This window comes from Giraffa tippelskirchi, chromosome Y (assembly GCF_054371585.1).
Source record: "Giraffa tippelskirchi isolate mGirTip1 chromosome Y, T2T-mGirTip1v1.2.pri, whole genome shotgun sequence".
Taxonomy (NCBI): Eukaryota; Metazoa; Chordata; class Mammalia; order Artiodactyla; family Giraffidae; genus Giraffa; species Giraffa tippelskirchi.
This window is the reverse complement of record NC_137290.1, coordinates 13,856,654-13,875,449: the sequence shown is the minus strand read 5'-3', so window position 1 is coordinate 13,875,449 and position 18,796 is coordinate 13,856,654. Positions and strand designations below refer to the sequence as shown.

The following is an 18,796-nucleotide window of genomic DNA, read 5'->3' as shown; positions in this document are numbered from 1 at the left end:
GCCTGTGGCACTGGGGTAAAAATCTGCTCGCTAATGCAGGAGACGCGGGTTTGATCCCTGGGTGGGGAAGATCCCCTGGAGGAGGGCATGGCAACCCTCTCCAATATTCGTGCCTGTAGGATCCCATGGGCAGAGGATTCTGGGGGGCTGCAGTCCATGGGGTCGCACAGAGTGGCACACAACTGAGCGACTAAACGACAATTTTATTGTTCTTAGGAGATGAAGGTCAGAAGACCTCTTCCACCACCCGCTCTCCGGGGTCTCAGATTCCCTGCTGTGCCCCCGATCCTGAACCCCGCGCTGCCCGCTGGCCGGGAAGACACAGCCGCGAGGGCCCCTCCGCGCTGGCCGCCGCGTGCCCGGCCCCCTCCTCCCGCCGCTGGGTGGTAGCAGGCCTCCGCGGGAGCCCAGACGGCCGGAGCGCCCAGACCGGCAAAGAAACGCGGGCCTTCCCAGGCGACCAGCCCGCGCACCCGCCCAGCCGGCCGGCCCCTCCCAGGCTCCCGGGCCGCGCCCCCTCGAGACCACCGCGCACCCGCAGACCCGCTCCCAGGGCGCTCCCTCGCCTTCCCTCTGCGCCTGCAGCGCCACCCCGTGCATCCCCGGTCCCCTCAGCCCTCCAGCACTGAGCACCGCCCCCTACTCTTCAGAGCCGCACCGGGGTACTGCCCCCGCTCCCCCTAACTCGGCTCTTACTTGGCACAGGTGCCAAGGGGCACGGAGTCGGGGTGGGGTGGGGGTTGGCACAGTGCTGGACCCTGGCATCCCGCGGGGGGCGGGGGTCCTAAAAACGTGTCTGGGGACCACCAGGACAAAAACGTGAAAGGAGCGGCTTACGACCCCCGCACGCCCCCGGTCCACACGGGTGCTCATATCGAGCAGTTAAAACTGCCCGAAACAAGTTTGTTGTTATCAGAGTTGGAGGACTGGAAATTCTGGCCCCCTCTGTGAGCCTATCGTCCTGGCATCACTGTCTCCCTGGCAGGGGGTTCCACCTGGGCTCCCACCCTCGCCCCTCCCCTACCCCACCTGGTCCCTGCCCGGGCCCAGGTCTTCCAGGATACCGGACGTGGGCTTGACAGGGAAGAACAGTTATACTGCCGAGCTGCGGAGACACAAGCCTGGATGCCCGGGGGTAGGGTGGGGGAGGGCCGGGGGCTGAGGTCCCGCCCTGCAGAATCACCAAATGCACAGTGAACCCAAGGAACACGGTGACCCCTCTCCAAAACACCCACACACTCACTGCAGCTCACAACAGCCTACTCGCAAAACGCCCAAGATTGTGGCAACTGACATGCTTTTGAAATGGGCACGCACTTGCCGAAACACACCCCGCCTGGCCTGTGTATTAAGGATGGTCCTTACCCTTAAGGATGGACTCTCGTCAGAACTTAATCAAATGGACTCCCAGCAAAAAAGCTGAGAAATGCTGTAGGCATTTGGGTAGCTGGCTCTTTGGGACTATTATGCATGGACCTGTTATGAACATTCTTTATACATATGCAGGTGTATATGTAAGAACAGGGAGGCCTGGTGTGCTGCAGTCCATGGGGTCACGAAGAGTCGGACACGATTGAGCGACTGGACTGAACTGAACAGATATATATATATATATATATACGAGTTAACCTATAGTTTTTCAGACAGATTCTTTGCTGTCTGAGATATGAGGGAAGCCTATATATACTGACAGGCTGCAGCCCATAGGGTCACAAAGAGCAGACACTACCAAAGTGACACCACACACACACACACACACACACACACATATATATATATATATATATATGAGTTAATTTTTGTTTTTGTTTTATAGAAGTATAGTGGATTTACAATGTTGTATTAGTTTCTGGTGCACGGCAAAGTGATTTTGATAGAAATGTATGATTTTTCAGATTGGTTTTCATTACAGGATATTAGATAGAGCTCCCTGGTCTATGCAGCAGGACCTTATGTATTTTTGTAGATAGCAGTTTGTATCTGCTAATCCCAATGGCCTAATTTGTCCCTTCCCCAACCCCTTTCCCTTCTGGTAATTATAAGTGTGTTTTCTATGTCTGTGAGTCTATTTGCTTCCTAAGTTCATTTTATGAGATTCCATCTATAAGTTATATCATAAAGTATTTGTCTTTCTCTGCCTGACTTCACTCAGTATTTTAATCTCTAGGTCTATCCATTTTGCTGCAAATGGCATAATTTCATTATTTTTGGCTCCGTTGTGTATATGTACCACATCTTCTTCATCCGTTTGTCAGCTGATGGACACTGTGGTTGCTTTCATGTCTTGGCTGTTGTAAACAATGTTGCTCTGAACATAGGGATGCATGGATCTTTTCCAAGTAGAGTTTTCTTCAGATATATGCCTCGAAGCGGGATTGCTGGGTCATATGATAGCTTTATTTTTATTTCTAAGGAACCTCCACACTGTTCTCTAGAGTGAATGCACCAGTTTATATTCCCACCAACAGTGTAAGAGGTGTCATGAAACATCTTTGTACACACCTTCTGTTAGCTTAATATACATTTCTACTGGGAATATACCCAAGAACGGGGTTGCTGGGGTTGGACATGTGTATGTGCAGTTATGCCAGCCACCAGTTTTCTCTTCTAAAGAGCAGAATCAATTCACACTTCCATAACAATGCACAAGAGTTCCAGGGGTTTCACCACCTCACCAACTCTTCTGCTTTTCCTTTAATCAGTCAGAAGGATATGTGCTTGTACCCCTGGAATCTGGTTTTTGAAAGCAAAACTTTTGAAAGAAATTGCTCAAGATGAATAGATTATAAATATCCACAAAATTAAAACTTCAAAAGTAGAAGGTAGAGAAAGAGAGAGAGGCATTTTGTTTGTTTGTTTTAATGAATAGACCTTGTTATGACTTGGGATTCTTGTGAAATGCATGTATTATCTTAAAGAGAAAACTTGCAATATAGTCTTCTAAATTGTTGAAGTGCTGAAGCTCATGGGTGATCATTTTACTTCTAAGAAATGAGTGGGTGCATTCCTAAGTAACAGAGGGCTGGAAACTGGTGATAATCTTAAAATCAGCCAGCCTAAAGAACTGTCATAAATATCTCATAAGCGGTGAAGTCAACAATACCTGCATACAAGGAAGAACTGGAAAAGATGCTGATTGAATCAACAACAGAAAAACCCTGGGGGAAGGGCACTGCAGGGGGAGGAAACAGCCAGTGCAAAGGCCCTGAATCAGGGTTTCTGTTACTTGCCACTGAAGGAGTCTGATACAGAGGCTTGTTTTTGTTTAACTGCTCAGTCCTGTTGGCACAGTCTCTGGAGTCAGCCTCCTTGGATTTGAATCCTGCTTTGGTTTCTATGATCTGTGTGACCTGAAGCAAGCGACAGGAACTCTGTTCTCTTATCTCAGAAAGAGACAGAATAACAGAATTGGCCGCATGGTCATGAGCATTAAGGGGATCAAAATGTGTAAAGACACTGGGTTGGTGCCTACCACATGGTCAAAGCCCAAGAAAAGTTCCTCATTCTAATTTTCTGCATTAAAAAAAGAGGGAGGAGATTCTGGTCCATGGAGGAGAAATACAGAACCGAAGAATACATTTATTCACTCATGTGTTTATCACAGCACGTGCTGGGGATAAATTAACATAACACACCCAGTCAGAGGTGGACACCTTATTCATTCTCCTTTGTTATAGTAATAGAAGCTATTGGATGACACAGGCTTCCCCGGCTAAGGACTACAGTTCCCAGCACCCCTTGCAACTAGATGTCATCATGTGACCCGCTCTGGCCAATGAGCAGTGAGGAACAGTGATCTGGGCTTCTTGTAGGAGTCACCCTTTGAAGGACTGAAGCATGCCTTTCCCTCTCTTCATCCCCAAACTTGCCCCAAATTTGGACTGTGTGTGTGGGGGGGGAGCCCTCTCCAGCCACATGGCACAGAGCACCGAGGTCAAAGGACCCTGGCTGCCCAACTCCACCAAGCTGCACCACCCCAGCCCTGAGATTTTCACACACAGACCACAGCCTTGAGAGAGACAGCAAGTTGGGCTTATTGGAGCCGCCATATTGGGGGATTTTACATCACAGTAGCCCAGCATGCATGATTCAGGGGTGCGTGGTCAGGAGCGGGAAGCTGAGGGCCCTCAGGGTTTAGGAAGCAGTGACGAAGCTGAGGCACAGAGGACACTCGCACACCTTGACCTCGCAGAATTCCAGCACAGGCATAGGGACAAATGTGCAATTTGGGTCCAATTTCGAAGTGCCAGGCGCCACCTGGGGCTCAGGGCCAGCATCACCTGGTTCCAGGTAATAGCTGAAGTAGACACTCGGCTGCAAGGAAAGAGGGAAACAAGAGGAGAATGTCAGTGTCACACTAGTGGCATTTTGGGGTCATGTTATTCCTTGCAGAGTGTGTGTGGGGGCATCCCGTGCTTTGCAGAATCTTGAGAACCATCATTAGTATATCTAAATATATATAAGAAAACATGCAGATAGAATATGTGGCAACACTCGGTGAATTTTGATCATCTTTGTACTGTTTTTCTAAAATCTTGGATTCTCACATTAATTCCTAACAAGAAAACTTTAAGAATAGTACTAGTCGCACTAGTAAGATGTTCTCGCAGGCATCTGACCCAGGGCCTCCCCTGACCCCTCCCCACGGGTCCCCTGGTGCTCACCAGGGTCCCTCCGGCCTCCTTTCCGGCCTGTTAAGAAGCCCAGAGACAAAGCAGATACCTCATTGGCCACGGATGAGTCACGTGCCCAGCCAAGGCCCAATCACAGGGAACCTTGGCACTGATGGGTCGGATTGGTCAGGGGTGTACCTGGAGCTGGTCTGAGGATGGGATCAGATCCTTCCAAAGTGCATGGAGACGCTTTCTCCCCAGAAAAGACAAGGGGGTTTGTAGGAGAAGGATGAATGGTACTCAGATGGACAAGGCCATGCTTGCTTCTGCAGAAGGGACCGTTCCCTAATTCATTCTTTCATTTAATCAGCCCGAATGTATACAGTGCAGGACGCTGGTTACAGCTGCTCTAGGCAGAGCCGATATGTCATTGAACAACACAGGAGGGTCCGCCCCCCACAGAACTACTCTGACAGGGGAAAAATATGATGAACACACAGGTTCAAGGTATGTTCTTAGGTAGCAATAATTATCTGATAAAAATTCAGCATGGCAGGGGGGTAGAGAGAAATGGTGCAAAAGGGAGCAAGGAAGGCTTCGTGGAGGAGGTGGCATTGGAGCCGAGATTGGTATTTAGGAAACAGAAAGAGGCAGAAAAGAAGGCAATACCCCTCAGACGATGGTGGCCATATCCTGGAGGGGTGGACAAGGGTCACCCAGCCTCCCAAGAGTCTATCCTGGGCAGAGAGAGTGGTGGAGGTGCCTGACCTCTCACAACCTATGGGATCTCAGGTCAAAGAAAGGAAACAAGCAGGCTTACTATGGGATAGAACGGCAGGACTTTGAAAGAAATTCTTCCCCTCATTCCTCTGGGCTTCTTCTGAGGCTCATCAGGGTTCTCAGAAATCAGGTCTGCATGGAGGGGAGGAAACAGGCTTGAGACCATCTTGGCTGCTGAGGCTTGAGACACTCAGTATCTTTATCATGAAGCCAGTGACAAACACTAACACGTGCTGAGTACTTGCCATGTCCAGGCATTCTCCTATTTTACATGTATTAGCTTAACTGAGCGTTCATAATGACTCACTGAGATGGATACTATCATTGTCCCGCTTTAGAGATGAGGAAATTGAGGCACAGAGAGGTGAGGACAGCTGCTGCAGGCTGCAGACTCTGGGCAGAGGAGTGACAGAAACACTGACATGAGTTGATGTCAATGACTTCCATCCTGGGTGTCCTCAGGGCCCCCCACCCCAGGAGGAGACACCTGGGACTGGTCCAGTCTCCAGGGTCAACCCCTCCTCATCACCCTTTCCCTAGACCCTCTCCACTCCCACCTGCTTATACTTTCCACCCCACATGTGTCTCACCTTTCTCCAGGGGCTTGGTCTGCACCTCCTCGGTCTCCTTGTCCTCGATGGTGCTCAAAGACAGCATCATGATGCAACAGGCCCTGCCTGAAGACAGGAGAGAGCAGTCAGTGCCTGGGTGGTGGAGCCAGGGGGCCTGGGTGTGGCTCTCAGAGGTCAGCTGGACTCAGACAGCTCCATCCCCTCCCCACGTCTCCAGGTCCCCAACATCCAAGGGGACGTGTTGACAATGCATCCCACCTGGCTCCATCCAAGGCACAGAGTATGATCTGGGGAGAGCAGTTTTCATGGCACCTGGCAAGGACAAGGGCAGGGCTCGTGGTACCTGGGGCTTACCCCCCTGTAAATCTAGAAAACTTGTGACACGAAGTGCTGGGGCCAGGAAACTGCAGCTCAGCTAACTGGGTATCAAAAGGGCCTCAGGAGTCTGGCATACAGCAGACACTCAGTAAGTGCACTCCTGGAGCATTCCCAGGGCTGTCTTTCAACTCTGTCCCAGGCTACCAGGTAGCCAGATCGAGGGGTACAGACAGGCCCTCCCCTCCCTGTCCTCGGGGCCATCCAAGTATAGGTGGCATCAGTCATGCCCTCATGACTGAGGTGAAGGGGACGGGCCAGGCCCCAGACCCCCCAGCACAGCCCTGGGGAAGGGCCAGCCTACAGGGAGGGTGCATGGCACAGGCTCAGTGTGGGGTCCTCACCTCCACCCCAGCATCACCCTGGGCAGGACTTGAGCCAGTGCGTCTGGAGGTGAGAACTGGGGGATTCCAGCCTGCTAGTCATTCACTGGGGGATCTGAAGAATCAAGTTCACCAGATTTAACAGCTACATTACAACCAATACACAGAAAATTGAAATGCGAATTTCATATACACAGATCATCTTTTACTATAAGAAGTCCCAAACACTGCATGGTAAGTACCTACCTAAAAATCATTTATTTAATATACTAATCTATGTTTATGTATATCCCTGGAAATACTTGGGACATACCTATGTCCAAGGGTAATTCATTATTTGTCTGAAATTCAAAAGTAAGCAACCCTCCTACATTTTGGACTGCAAGGAGATCAAACCAATCAATCTTGAAGGAAATCAAACCTGAATATTCATCGGAAGGACTGATTTTGAAGCTGAAACTCCAATATTTGTCCACCTGATGCAAAGAACTGATTCATTAGAAAAGACCCTGATGCTGGGAAAGACCAAAGGCAGGAGGAGAATGGGACAACAGAGGATGAGACAGTTGGATGGCATCACCGACTCTAAGGACATGAGTTTGAGCAAGCTCCGGGAGTTGGTGATGGACAGAGAAGCCTGGCATGCTGCAGTCCATGGGGTCATTAAGAGTTAGACATGACTGAACGATTGAACTAAACTGAACTGATCCTGCATTTTACCTGGTAAGCTCTGATTCAGGGGTTATTTAACCTCTTGTTATGTCAATTCTCCCTTCCAGAAAAATGAGTAAAATTAATTATTAAACACGAAGCTTAAATATGGTTAAATTCACACACATTCAGAATACATTATCTGGAACAGAGTCAACACCTCTGCCTTCTTTAAACCTTCTTTAAATATTTTAAAGAAACATAAGATGTAGTCAGAGACCCTCACATATAATCCTGCAAAGAAAAGATGTATCAGTTTGGGGGAACATCCGGCCAGATACCCACAAACTACTGTTAGAAACCCACATTTTCAGATGAACACTGCGGAAAGCAAGGCATAAAGACAAACACACCTGCAGATACATTCCAGGGAAATTCAGAGACCCCCACCACCACTCATGTGGGCAGGCCTGCTTCTCAGTACTGAGCACACTCTTCTCAGGCAGTCCTGATTTCACACACACACACACACGCACACACACACACACACATCCCCTACACACAGGCACAAAGGCAGACCCGCAGACTGAAATGACACCTCACTCTCCTCAACACAACTTCACCCTGGCGGACACCCAGGGCCACCCTCAGCCTCACCCGGGGCCCCTCCCCCAGGGGCTGCCCTTCAAAACCGCATGCCCCAAATGTGCTCCCAGGCCTCACCCGCAGCCACACAGGTGCACAGAACCACCAGAGGTGCAAAAGCTGTTTCCCACGACCCTTCTCGTCAGCGAACTTATCATGCGTCCTCCGTGAACCCCCAAACACATCCATAGGGCCTCCTACCTCCATCAAACTGCCCTCTGGGCTCCCCACAAAATCGTTACCCTATGTCTCATTCCGCACTGGCTTGCTGACCCCTGACACGCAGCTGGCTTCCCAGGTCAGGAGCTGTGCCCATACCTCTGCCTCCCCCATCAAATTGCAAAGTCCCCGGGCTGCCCCTCCCGCCCCCCATACCTGGGGACCGGGACCTGGGCCCCCTCTCCACCTGTCCTGGAGGGTTCCTCGCCATACCCGTCTCTGGACACCCCACTCTGGGGTGGGGGGGACCCACTCCTCTGTCCCCTCGAGGATTCAGTGGCCCCAGAAATCCTGGGGCCTGGAGTCCCCGCGCAGCTAGGAAGGGTCCAAGCCTGCCCACTGCCCGCGTGAAGCCCCCACTGCGTGCATGCCTGCCCAGTGCTGTGCCATCCTTGATAGCCGGACTCTTTGGAGCTGCGGCTGCGGGACTGACCTCCGAACCCAGGCTTGGTCTGGGCGTCTGGGCTGGAGTGGTCTGGCTTGCTCACTGCTTGTCCTGGGCGTCTGGGCAGGGCTGCTTCCAAAGAAGTCCAGGGGACCTGCCAGGAAACTCGCAGGAATGAAAACAATGGAGCCACTCAGTGATAGGCACAATCTTGCACCTCCAACATTGGTCCCCAAACACAAGCAGGTGGTTAACAGTGTGCGAGACGCTAGCATGGGCATGTTTGACTCACTTTTATTATTGGGGAGAGGGTCCCGGGCCTCCTCCTCCTATCTGCTTAGAGAAACTGATAAAACCTTGGGTGGGTTTTAGGTGGAGGAGACTCAGTAGTGCAGGTGATAGGGGTAAGGAGTGGTTCTTAAACTTGTTACTCAGATACGAAGAAACACACACCCCACAGGTAGAAATACATGTATGTAGCATGTGTGCTGGACCCAAACAGCAAGTATCTTTCACCCTGTGCATCAGAGTCCCAGTAGTTTAAGAGTTTCCCTCCTTTTTCTAAGCATTCTCATACCTTCACCTGAATTGATGTCAGCCTGCATCTGTTGGAAGCATCGTCATTCACTGCTGTCGTCGAAAGTGTCATGGCAAATTGTGTAGCCTTTCTGGATCATCCAGTCTGTGTCTCAGCTACTGTATTTTACAAGAAAACATTCCAGACTCTACCTAAGGTTGGGGGAGGATGTGCCAAGAAGCCCTTATTCACACAAACAAATTGTGGGCTGACTGACCATAGTCTGCCCACCTTTGGCCTAGGGAAATTTTTGTGCTATCTCCTGCAGGAAAGACAAGGGTGTTAGTAGAAGGAGGAATGGTACCCAGGTGGACAAGGTCACACCTGCCTTTGCAGGAAGGACCGTTCTCTGACTTGGTCCTTCATTTAATCAGCCCGAGCTTATGAGTGCCTGGCTCTGGTTACATCTGTGTTAGGCAAAGGGGATATGTCAGTGAACAACAGAATAGGCTCTTTACCCCCACAAAACTACTCTAGTAGGGGAGAGACATGGTTAAAAAATAGCTACAAGGTATGCTGTCAATAATTACTCTGAAGAAAATTCATGAAGTCAAGAGGCTGGAGAGAAACAGGGTGAAAGGGAGCAAGGGAAGCCTCATGGAGGAGATGACACAGGAGCAGAAGTTGGAATTAGCAAGGAGGAGGCAGAAAAGAGGGCAACACTCTCAAGGAAAACCATACCCTTCATAGGATGGGGCCACATCCGGGACGAGGCAGGGGCAAGGGGCACCCAGGCACAAAAGGGCTCTGGTTGGCAGAGAGGGTGGCCAATCCACGTGATCACTCAGGGACCTCTCTTGAAAAGGGACAAAGCAAGCAGGCTTACCACGGGACAGAACGGTAGGACTTTGAAGGACACTGTTCCCTTCATTCTCTTGGACTTCCTCAGCAGAAAATCAGGCTTCTCAGAAAGCAAGCCTGAGGGAGGAGGAAAGAGTCATGGGAGCATCTGACCCTCTGAGGCTTACAGACAGGAGACAGAGCAGTCAGTGCCTGGGCGGTGGAGCCAGGGGGCCCGGGTGTTGCTCTCAGAAGTCCGGTGGACTCAGTTAGCTCCATCTCCTCCCCACGTCTCCAGGTCCCCAATATCCAAGGGGATGTGTTGGCAATGCCTCCCTCCTGGTTCCTTCCAAGGCCCACTGTGTGATCTGGGGAGAGTGGTTGTCATGGCACCCGGCAAGGACAAGGGCAGGGATCATGGTACCTGAAGTTTATGACCATTTAAGAAAAAGAAGAAATATTATGATACAAAAAGCAGGGACTCTGAAGGCCCATAACAGTTACTATCAAAAGGGCCTGCCTCTAGGGTCTGGCATACAGCAGGTACTCAATAAGTACATCTCAAGATCAGCATTACCCTCACCATATTTCAGCTCTGTCCCAAGGCTACCAGGCAGCTTGACCAAGGGGTTAAGACAGGCCGTCCCCTCCCTGTCCTCAGGGCCGTCCAGGTACAGGAGGCATCAGGCCTGCCCTCGGGACTGTGATGAAGGGGAGGGGCTGGGCCCCAACCCCCCAGCACAACCCTGGGGAGGGGCTGGCCTGCAGGGAGGGTGCTTGGCACAGGCTGACCCTAGCCCTTCCTGAGCAGAACCTTGGTCATTGTGTCTGGGGACTGTGGACTGGGTAGATTCCAGCCTGCCAGTCACTAGCTGGGAGATCTCAAGGATCAGGTTTGCCAGATTTCCCAAAATGATATTACAACAAATTCATAGGAAACTGAGACTTGAATTTCAGATACACAAATTAATTTTTACTATAAGTCATATTGAAATACTATATGGGTCAGGTCTACATAAAAACTCATTTTAAAATTTATTTTGCCAAATGATGTTTAAGTATAGGCAAGTCCCATGAAATATTTGGAACATACTTATACTAAAAGGGAATTCACTATTTGTCTTAAATTCAAATTGGAGTAAGCATCCTGTATTTTTCCTGGCAAGCCCCAATTCAGGAGTTTTTTAACCTTTTGTGCTGTCAACTTTCCTGTCCATGAAAATGAGGTGAGGAAAATAAATGATTAAACATGAGGATTAAATATGATTAAATACACACACACACTCAGAACACACTATCTTAGAGTCAAACCTCTTCTTTGAAACCTTTTTAAGATGCTGAAGACCCATCAGAGATCCTCATACATAACTGTGCAAATACAAAGTGTGTCAAACAGTGGGAACACCCTGCCAGATAAACACACACACACAATCATTAGAGATGCACATTTTCTGATAATCATTGTGGAAAACAGGGCATACTGACACAAAAACACCTGCAGAGACACTGCAGGGAAACCCAGAGACCCCCACCAGGCAGGTGGGCACTGAAGGATGGGCCTCACACTCAGTCCTGGTCAAGCACACACTCACACACCCCCCCCACCTCCATCCCCACACAACACACAAATGCAGACACATCGGGTGAAATTATCAATACACCTCACCCTCTCCAGTACAACTTCCCTCAGGCTGACACCCAGGCCCACCCTCAGCCTCGCCCAGGCCCCTCCCCCAGGGGCTGCCCCTCAAAACCACGTGCTTCAAACGTGGTCCCAGACCCCACCCACAGCCACGCAGGCACACAGAACCACTGGAGGCGCAAAAGCTGTTTCCCACGCGCCTTCTCATCTGTGAACCTTGCTCTGCGCCCTTAGTGAATCCCAAACTCACCCAGACGGTCTCCCCAGCTTCCCACCCGTCAAAGTGCCCTCTGGACCATCCCCCCAGAATCATGTCCCTAACTCCTATGTGGCCAATTCGTTATCTGACCCCCAATACTGACTGACCTCTCTGGTGTGCAGAGCAAACCTGTGCCTCCAGCCTCCTCCAGCAAATTGAAAACGTCCTGGGTCCGCCCACCTCCCCACCCCGCCCGCTCCCAAAACCTCCGCCTGCTCTGGAGGGACCCCCGCCTCTGGACACCCCAGCTTCCTCTGTCCCCTCCAGGCTCCCCTCCTCCCAGTGACCAGAGAAACCCTCTGACGCAAGTCGCTCAGGAGGGTCTGAGGACGGCCCCCTCCCTCAGGGGAGCCGCCGAGGTTCCTGCAGGGCCCCTACCGCGCGCGACCTGGGATCTCGGGGCTCCCAGGGAGCAGCCCCCGCGCCCACACCTCCTCCCGGGGCGCCCCCGCCCTCCCAGCGAGGACCCCGCAGCGCCCTCTGGTGCCCCGCGCCCCCCCGCCCCGCGCTGGGCCCCTGCCCTGCTGGTTCAGACCCCTCGAAGCTGCAGCCGCGGGACTGATCTTCGGACCCAGGCTCGGTCTGGGCGTCTGGACTGGAGCCGGCCGGCTTGCTCACCCCTTGTCCTGGGGGCCTGGGCAAGGCTGGCTCATAAGAAGTCCAGGGGACCTGCGGGTCAACTCACGGGAATGGACAGCGCTGAGCGGCTCAGCATCACTCACAACGCCCCACCTCCACCTCCCCAACACAAGCGGGTGGTTAACAGTGTACCTGAGCCAGCACGGGCGTGTTCCCTTCTCATTTATTATTGGGGGGAGGGTCTCGGGCCTCCTCCTCTTCCTCACTGCTTAGAGAAACTGATATAGATGGTGGCTTTGGGAGGGTTTTAGGTGGAGGAGACTCACTAGTGCACGTAATAGGGGTAAGGAGTGGTTCCAAACGCCTTACTTGAATATGAGGAAATCCCACACATTTAGAAACACATGAGTGTAGCGTGTACACTGGACCCAAACACAAAATATCTTTTACACACGGCATCACACTCACAGTAGTTCAAGATTTCCCTCCTTTTTCTAACCATTTTCACACCTTCACCTGTATTGATTTCAGTTTGCATCTATTGGAAGCAAGATCTGTCACTTTGGTGGTCAAAGGTGTCATGGCAAATCGCTTAGTCTTCCTGAACTATCCAGTCTGTGTCAGAGCTACTGGACTTGGCATGAAAGCATCACAGACTCAACCTAAGACGTGGGTGTAGTGTGTCAACAAGCCCTTATTACTCAAACAGGCTGTGGACCGGGTGGCCTTAATCTGTTCCTCTTGACCAAGGGAATCTTCTGTGCCAGTTCCTGGAGTAGACAAAGCCAAGGTGCTCTCTGGAGAACGGACAGTTAGCGCAGCAATGTGAAAGGATACACTTTGTGGTTTTTCTTTAAAAAGAAGAAATACTTTATGAAGATAAGAATCCTGAGAACTGAAAGAGTCTAATATGAAAGGAGCCATTGGGTCTTCACAATGTACAAAACTTGAAATAACCTTTAAGAACAGCACTCAGGAGCCTCGAGTGTCTCTCCTGTATTAGGGATCGTATTAATTCATGTTTCATAGGACTCAGTAATGGTTACATGAGATCATCTATGTAAAGTGCTCACACCATACCTGACAGATCCAAGTTGCCCAGGAAATACTTTGTAAACCTGTGACTCTTACATTCTTTTCTAACAAGATTTTCTAACGAATCCTCCACGGGACTTCTGCAGGCACTAACATGAAAGACGTTCTCACAGGCATCTGTGGCTCTGCCTCCCCTGACTCCTCCCAATGGGCCCGCTGATTCTCACCAGGGTCCCTCCAGGCTCCCACCCCCCACCCCGCCCCTGCCTGTTAAGAAGCCCAGAGACAGAGCAGGTGCCTCATTGGTCAACGGTGAGTCACATGTCCATCCCAGGCCCAATCACTAGAGGAACCTTGGCACTGACGACTCTGATTGGTCAGGGGCGTGTCAGGAGCTGGTCTAAGGATGGGATCAGATTCATGCGAAGTGCGTGGAGACAGGCAGTCCTCCCAGGAAAGTCAAGGGGGTTAGTTGGAGAAGGAGGAATGGTATCCAGGTGGACAAGGCCACAGCTGCTTTGCAGGAGGGACCGGTCCCTAATTCATTCCTTCATTTAATCAGTCCCAGTGTATACAGTGCAGGACGCTGGTTATAGCTGCTCTAGGCAAGGAATAAGTCATTGAACAACAGAGGAGGGCCCTCCCCCCCCCCCCAGAACTACTCTGGCAGAGGAGACCGATGAAGAACACACAGACAGAAGGGATGCTGTCAAGTGGCAATAATTACTCTGTAGAAAAGTTCAGTGAGGAGGTGGATTGGAGAGAAATGGCACAAAAGTGAGCAAGGGAGGCTTCATGGAGGAGGTGGCACAGGAGCAGAGGTTGGAATTAGCAAAGAGAAGGAGAAAGAAAGGCGGGCAAAATCTTCAAGGAAGACCAGCCCCCACAGGATGGACCACATTCAGGATGAGGCAGGGGCAAGGGGCACCTGGGCACCCAAGGGCCTCTGCTGAGCAGAGAGGGTGGCCAATCTGCGTGATCGCTCAGCCCAGGGGCCTCTGGTAAAAAGGGAGGAAGCAAGCAGGCTTACCACGGGGCAGAATGGCAGGACTCTGAAGGACACTGTTCCCTTCATTCTCTTGGACTTCTTTTGCCGAACATTAGCCTTCACAGAAAGCAAGACCGAGAGAACAGAAAGAAGTCATAAGACCAACTGACCCTCTGAGGCTTGAGAAGCTCAGTAGTGAAGAGTCTTCATCACGAAACCAGTAACAGGAAATAAAAACGCATGGAGTATGTTCCAGACATGCTATTAAGTATTGTACACGTATTCGTTTATGTGGTCCTTCGGGTATTATCATCAACCCACTTTAGAGATGAGTGAACCGAGACACAGAGAGGTTGGGACACTTGTTGGAGGTCACCCAGGAGTCAGTGAGACCTGCATTCACTTGTATCCCTTTGTGGGTCTAAAGTGTGTCTTCCCTTCCCCTCATTGCCCCCATTCCCCTGAGCCAGAACATGCACTTGGTGTGGGCGGTGAGCCCTCTCCAGCCACAGAGCACCCAGATCAAAGGACCCTGGCTGCCCAACTCCATGGGGTGGCCACACCTTGGCCCCTGAGAAGTTAACACACAGACCACCAACACGAGAGAGACGTCAAGTTGGGTTTATTGAAGCTGCTGCATCCGGGGTTTCACATCACAGTAGTGCAGTATGCGCCTCTGGGGAGAGCACAGGTGCTCTGGAGTGGGAGGGGAGGTCTGGGGGGGCCCTCGGGATCTAAGAGAGGCAGAGTATGCTGAGACAGCACAGCGGACACTCCCATGTTTGGATCTCCTCCTGGTCCTCGCCAGGCTTGGAGGGGGAGGTGCAGCTCGAGCTGGGTTTTGAGGTGTCGGGGGCAGACTGGGAATCAGAGTCAGAGTCATCCGTTTCCAGGTAGTAAGTGAAGCAGACACTCGGCTGGAAGGAGAGAGAACAGAGAAGCAAGAGGAGAATGTCACGCCCGGTGCGCATCCACTCACCTCAGTGTGGGAGCTGAGCCCCGGAACCCAACGGCGACCACCTGGGGCTGGATTCCAACTTGCTTACAAACAGCTGGGGGCTCTGGGGCTAGTGACCTGACCTTCCCGCACTTCCATTTACAATTCCGTTTAATGAAATAAAAGTAACTGCTCCCTCAGGGCCGGGTGAGGCCTGAACAAGATACTCCAAGCAAAGGATCGTTAATGTTTGATGATTAGTGAGAGGGCTTTGCAGCTACTCAGTGTCCTCATCTTGGCAAAACCAGCCTGCCTCTCTTCCCGGGTGTCTCAGCCTCCACACTAAGGATATGTTGGGTCCAGATCATCCTTTGCAGTGGGGAGCAGGGGGCCATACTGGGCATCGCAGGGTGTTGGGAGATATTTCTGGCCTCTACCCTTAGGGTCCCTGGTGGTTCAGTGATAAAGAGTCCACCTGCACTAATGCAGGAGACCCAGGTTCAATCCCTGGGCTGGATCCTTGGGTCAGGAAGATCCCCTGGAGAAGGGAATGCCTACCCATTCCAGCATTCTTGCCTAGAGAATCCTATGGACAGAGGAGCCTGGTGGGCTACAGTCCGTGGGGTCACAGAGAGTCGGACACACTGAACAACTAACATTTTCACACTTTCACACAAAGATAAGCACAATACCTGCCCCAGAATGTACCCTGTAGTCTGGGGGAAAGAATTAAAACAAGGTAGCATGTAGTTAATTCATGAAACAGGAATACGGACAGAGACTAGATGAAGGTGTGTTTCAAGGTGAAAAGTCTGAATGCTACAACAGCCCGCACTTACGTAAGAGGATATTCTATATCTAAGGTCATAAAAACTCAGGAATGGATGTATAAATGTATTTCTTAGATAGAACATGCAGGTAAAATATTAACAGTTGGTGAATTTGGATGAACTTTATACCATTTTTGCAAAACCTATGACTCTCATGTTCTTTTCTAATACGATTTTCTAACCAGTCCTTCCCAGGCACTAACAGGAAAGAGGTTCTCTCAGACATCTGACCTTCTGCCTCCCCTGACCCCTCCCCACAGTCTCCCTGGTTCTCACCAGGGTCCCTCTAGGCTCCCCTCCTGCCTGTTAAGAAGCCCAGAGACAGAGCAGATGCCTCATTGGCCAAGGGTGAGTCACGTGCCCAGCCCAGGTCCAATCACAGGGAACCTTGGCACCGCCGGCTCTGACTGGTCAGGGGCGTACCCGGAGTTGGTCTGAGGATGGGAGCAGATTTATCCAAAGTGCGTGGAGACGCGTGGTTTCCCCCAGAAGAGCCAAGAGTGTTAGTAGGAGAAGGAGGAATGGTACCCAGGTGGACAAGGCCATGCTAGCCTCCGCAGGAGGGACCATTCCCTAATTCATTCCTTCATCTAATCAGCCCGAGTGTATACAGTGCCTCACATGGGTTACATCTGTGTTAGGCAGAGGCGGATATGTCACTGAACAATGGAGGAGGGTCCTGCCCCCACAGAACTACTCTAGGAGAGAAGACGCATGATGAACACACAGATACAAGGTATGTTCTCAGGTTGCAATAATAACGCTGACGAAAATTCAGCAAGGCAGAGGGTTAGAGCCAGATGGGGTGGAAGTGTCTAAGGGAGGCTTCATGGAGAAGGTGACATTGGAGCAGAAGTTGGAGTTAGGAGAGAGAGGAGGCAGGAGAGAGGGCAGCATCTCCAAGAAAATCAACCCCCAGAGGATGGGGCCACATCCTCAAGGGTATAAGGGGTTCCTAGCCACCCACAGGTTCTCCTGGGCAGAGAGGGTGATGTATGTGCCTTTCTTCTCTGAACCAAGGGGGCTCCAGTAAAAATGATGAAAGAAGCAGACTTACCAAGGGACAGATGGGCAGGAGCTTAGCCGACATCTTCCCCTCCTCTTTGTTTAGCAGATCATCACGGTTCTTAGAAGGCAGAGCTGAGGGAGGAAGAAAGAGGCATGAGGCCATCGTCCCCTCTGAGGCTTGAGAAACTCAGTAACAGGGTCTGCATCATGAAACCAGTGATAAAAAGTAACCCGTGTTGAGTACTTGCCATGTGCCAAGCACGCTTTTCAGTATTCTACAAGCAGGGGAGTCACGGGGCCTACTGCATGCAGTGATGTCTGGGGGTTCCTCCTGGGCACCACTGAGGGCCCTTCCTCCTTTAGAGGAGCCAGGGTAGATATTTTGGTTTGGAGACCCATGTCCCAGTCAATTTCCCACTCCCACCTGCCCACAGCTCCCACCCCACGTGGGTCTCACCTCCTTTCTCCAGCGGCCTGGTCTGCACCTCCTCGGTCTCCTGGCCCTCGATGGTGCTCAGAGGCAGCATGGTGACTCCACAGGTGCTCCCTGCAGACAGGAGACAGAGCAGTCAGTGCCTGGGCGGTGGAGCCAGGGGGCCCGGGTGTGGCTCTCAGAGGTCGGGTGTACTCAGACAGTCCATCCCCTCCCCCCGTCTCCAGGTCCCCAACATCCAAGGGGACGTGTTGACAATGCCTCTCTCCTGGTTCCTTCCAAGGCCCAGTGTGTGACCTGGGGAGAGCGGTTATCATGGTGCCTGGTAAGGACAAGGGCAGGGCTCGTGGTACTGGGGCTTACCACCTTCTAAAACTAGAAAACCTGTGACACAAAGTGCTGGGGCCAGGAAACTGCAGCTCGGCTAACTGGGTATCAAAAGGGCCTCAGGAGTCTGGCATACAGCAGGCAGTCAATAAGTGCACTTGAAGGTCAGCATTACCATCACCATATTTCAGCTCCATCCCAAGGCTACTGGACAGCCTGATGGAGGGGTTCAGACAGGCCTTCCCCTCCCTCTCCTTGGGGCCATCCAGGTACAGGTGGCATCAGTCCTTCCCTCAAGACTGCGGTGAAGGGGAGGAGCTGGGTCCCAGGACCCCCAGCCCACCCTAGGGAGGGGCCGGCCCTGCAGGGAGGCTTCTCTACACAGGCTCAGTGTGGGGTCCTCACCTCCGCCCCAGCATCACCCTGGGCAGGACTTGGGCCAGCGTGTCTGGGGGTGAGAACTGGGGGGGATTCCAGCCTGCCAGTCACTAGCTGGGAGAGCTCAAGGATCAAGTTTGCCAGATTTAACACTATAACAAATACACAGCAAACTGAGATTTGACTTTCAGATACATAAATCAATTTTTTAGTATAAATATCTGCAAACACTGCATGGGACATCTCTACATTTTAAAACTTCATTTTTAATTTATTTTAGTATATTACTTTTAAGTATAGACAAATCCCATGACATATTTGGGACGTATTTATACTAAAATGTAATTCATTGTTTGTTGAAAACCTAACGTAAGTATTAGTCCTGCGTTTTATCTGGGAAGCCCCAGTCTGGGGGTATTTAACCTCCTGTGCTGTCAGCTTTTCCCTCCACAAAATGAGT

The 18,796-nt window shown here is 51.3% G+C and overlaps 1 protein-coding gene across 1 annotated transcript; it reads right to left on the bottom strand.

Annotated features, from left to right (window-relative positions):
- Positions 1-4,134: 4,134 nt before the first annotated feature.
- LOC145537588 (uncharacterized) lies at positions 4,135-17,725 on the bottom strand. Its single transcript, XM_081568283.1, has 6 exons — positions 17,656-17,725; positions 9,967-10,058; positions 8,566-8,717; positions 5,984-6,066; positions 5,434-5,525; positions 4,135-4,314 (listed from the first exon to the last, which is right to left on the bottom strand). Exons 1-6 carry the CDS (start codon positions 17,723-17,725, stop codon positions 4,135-4,137), a joined length of 669 nt encoding a protein of 222 aa, XP_081424409.1.
- Positions 17,726-18,796: the final 1,071 nt, after the last annotated feature.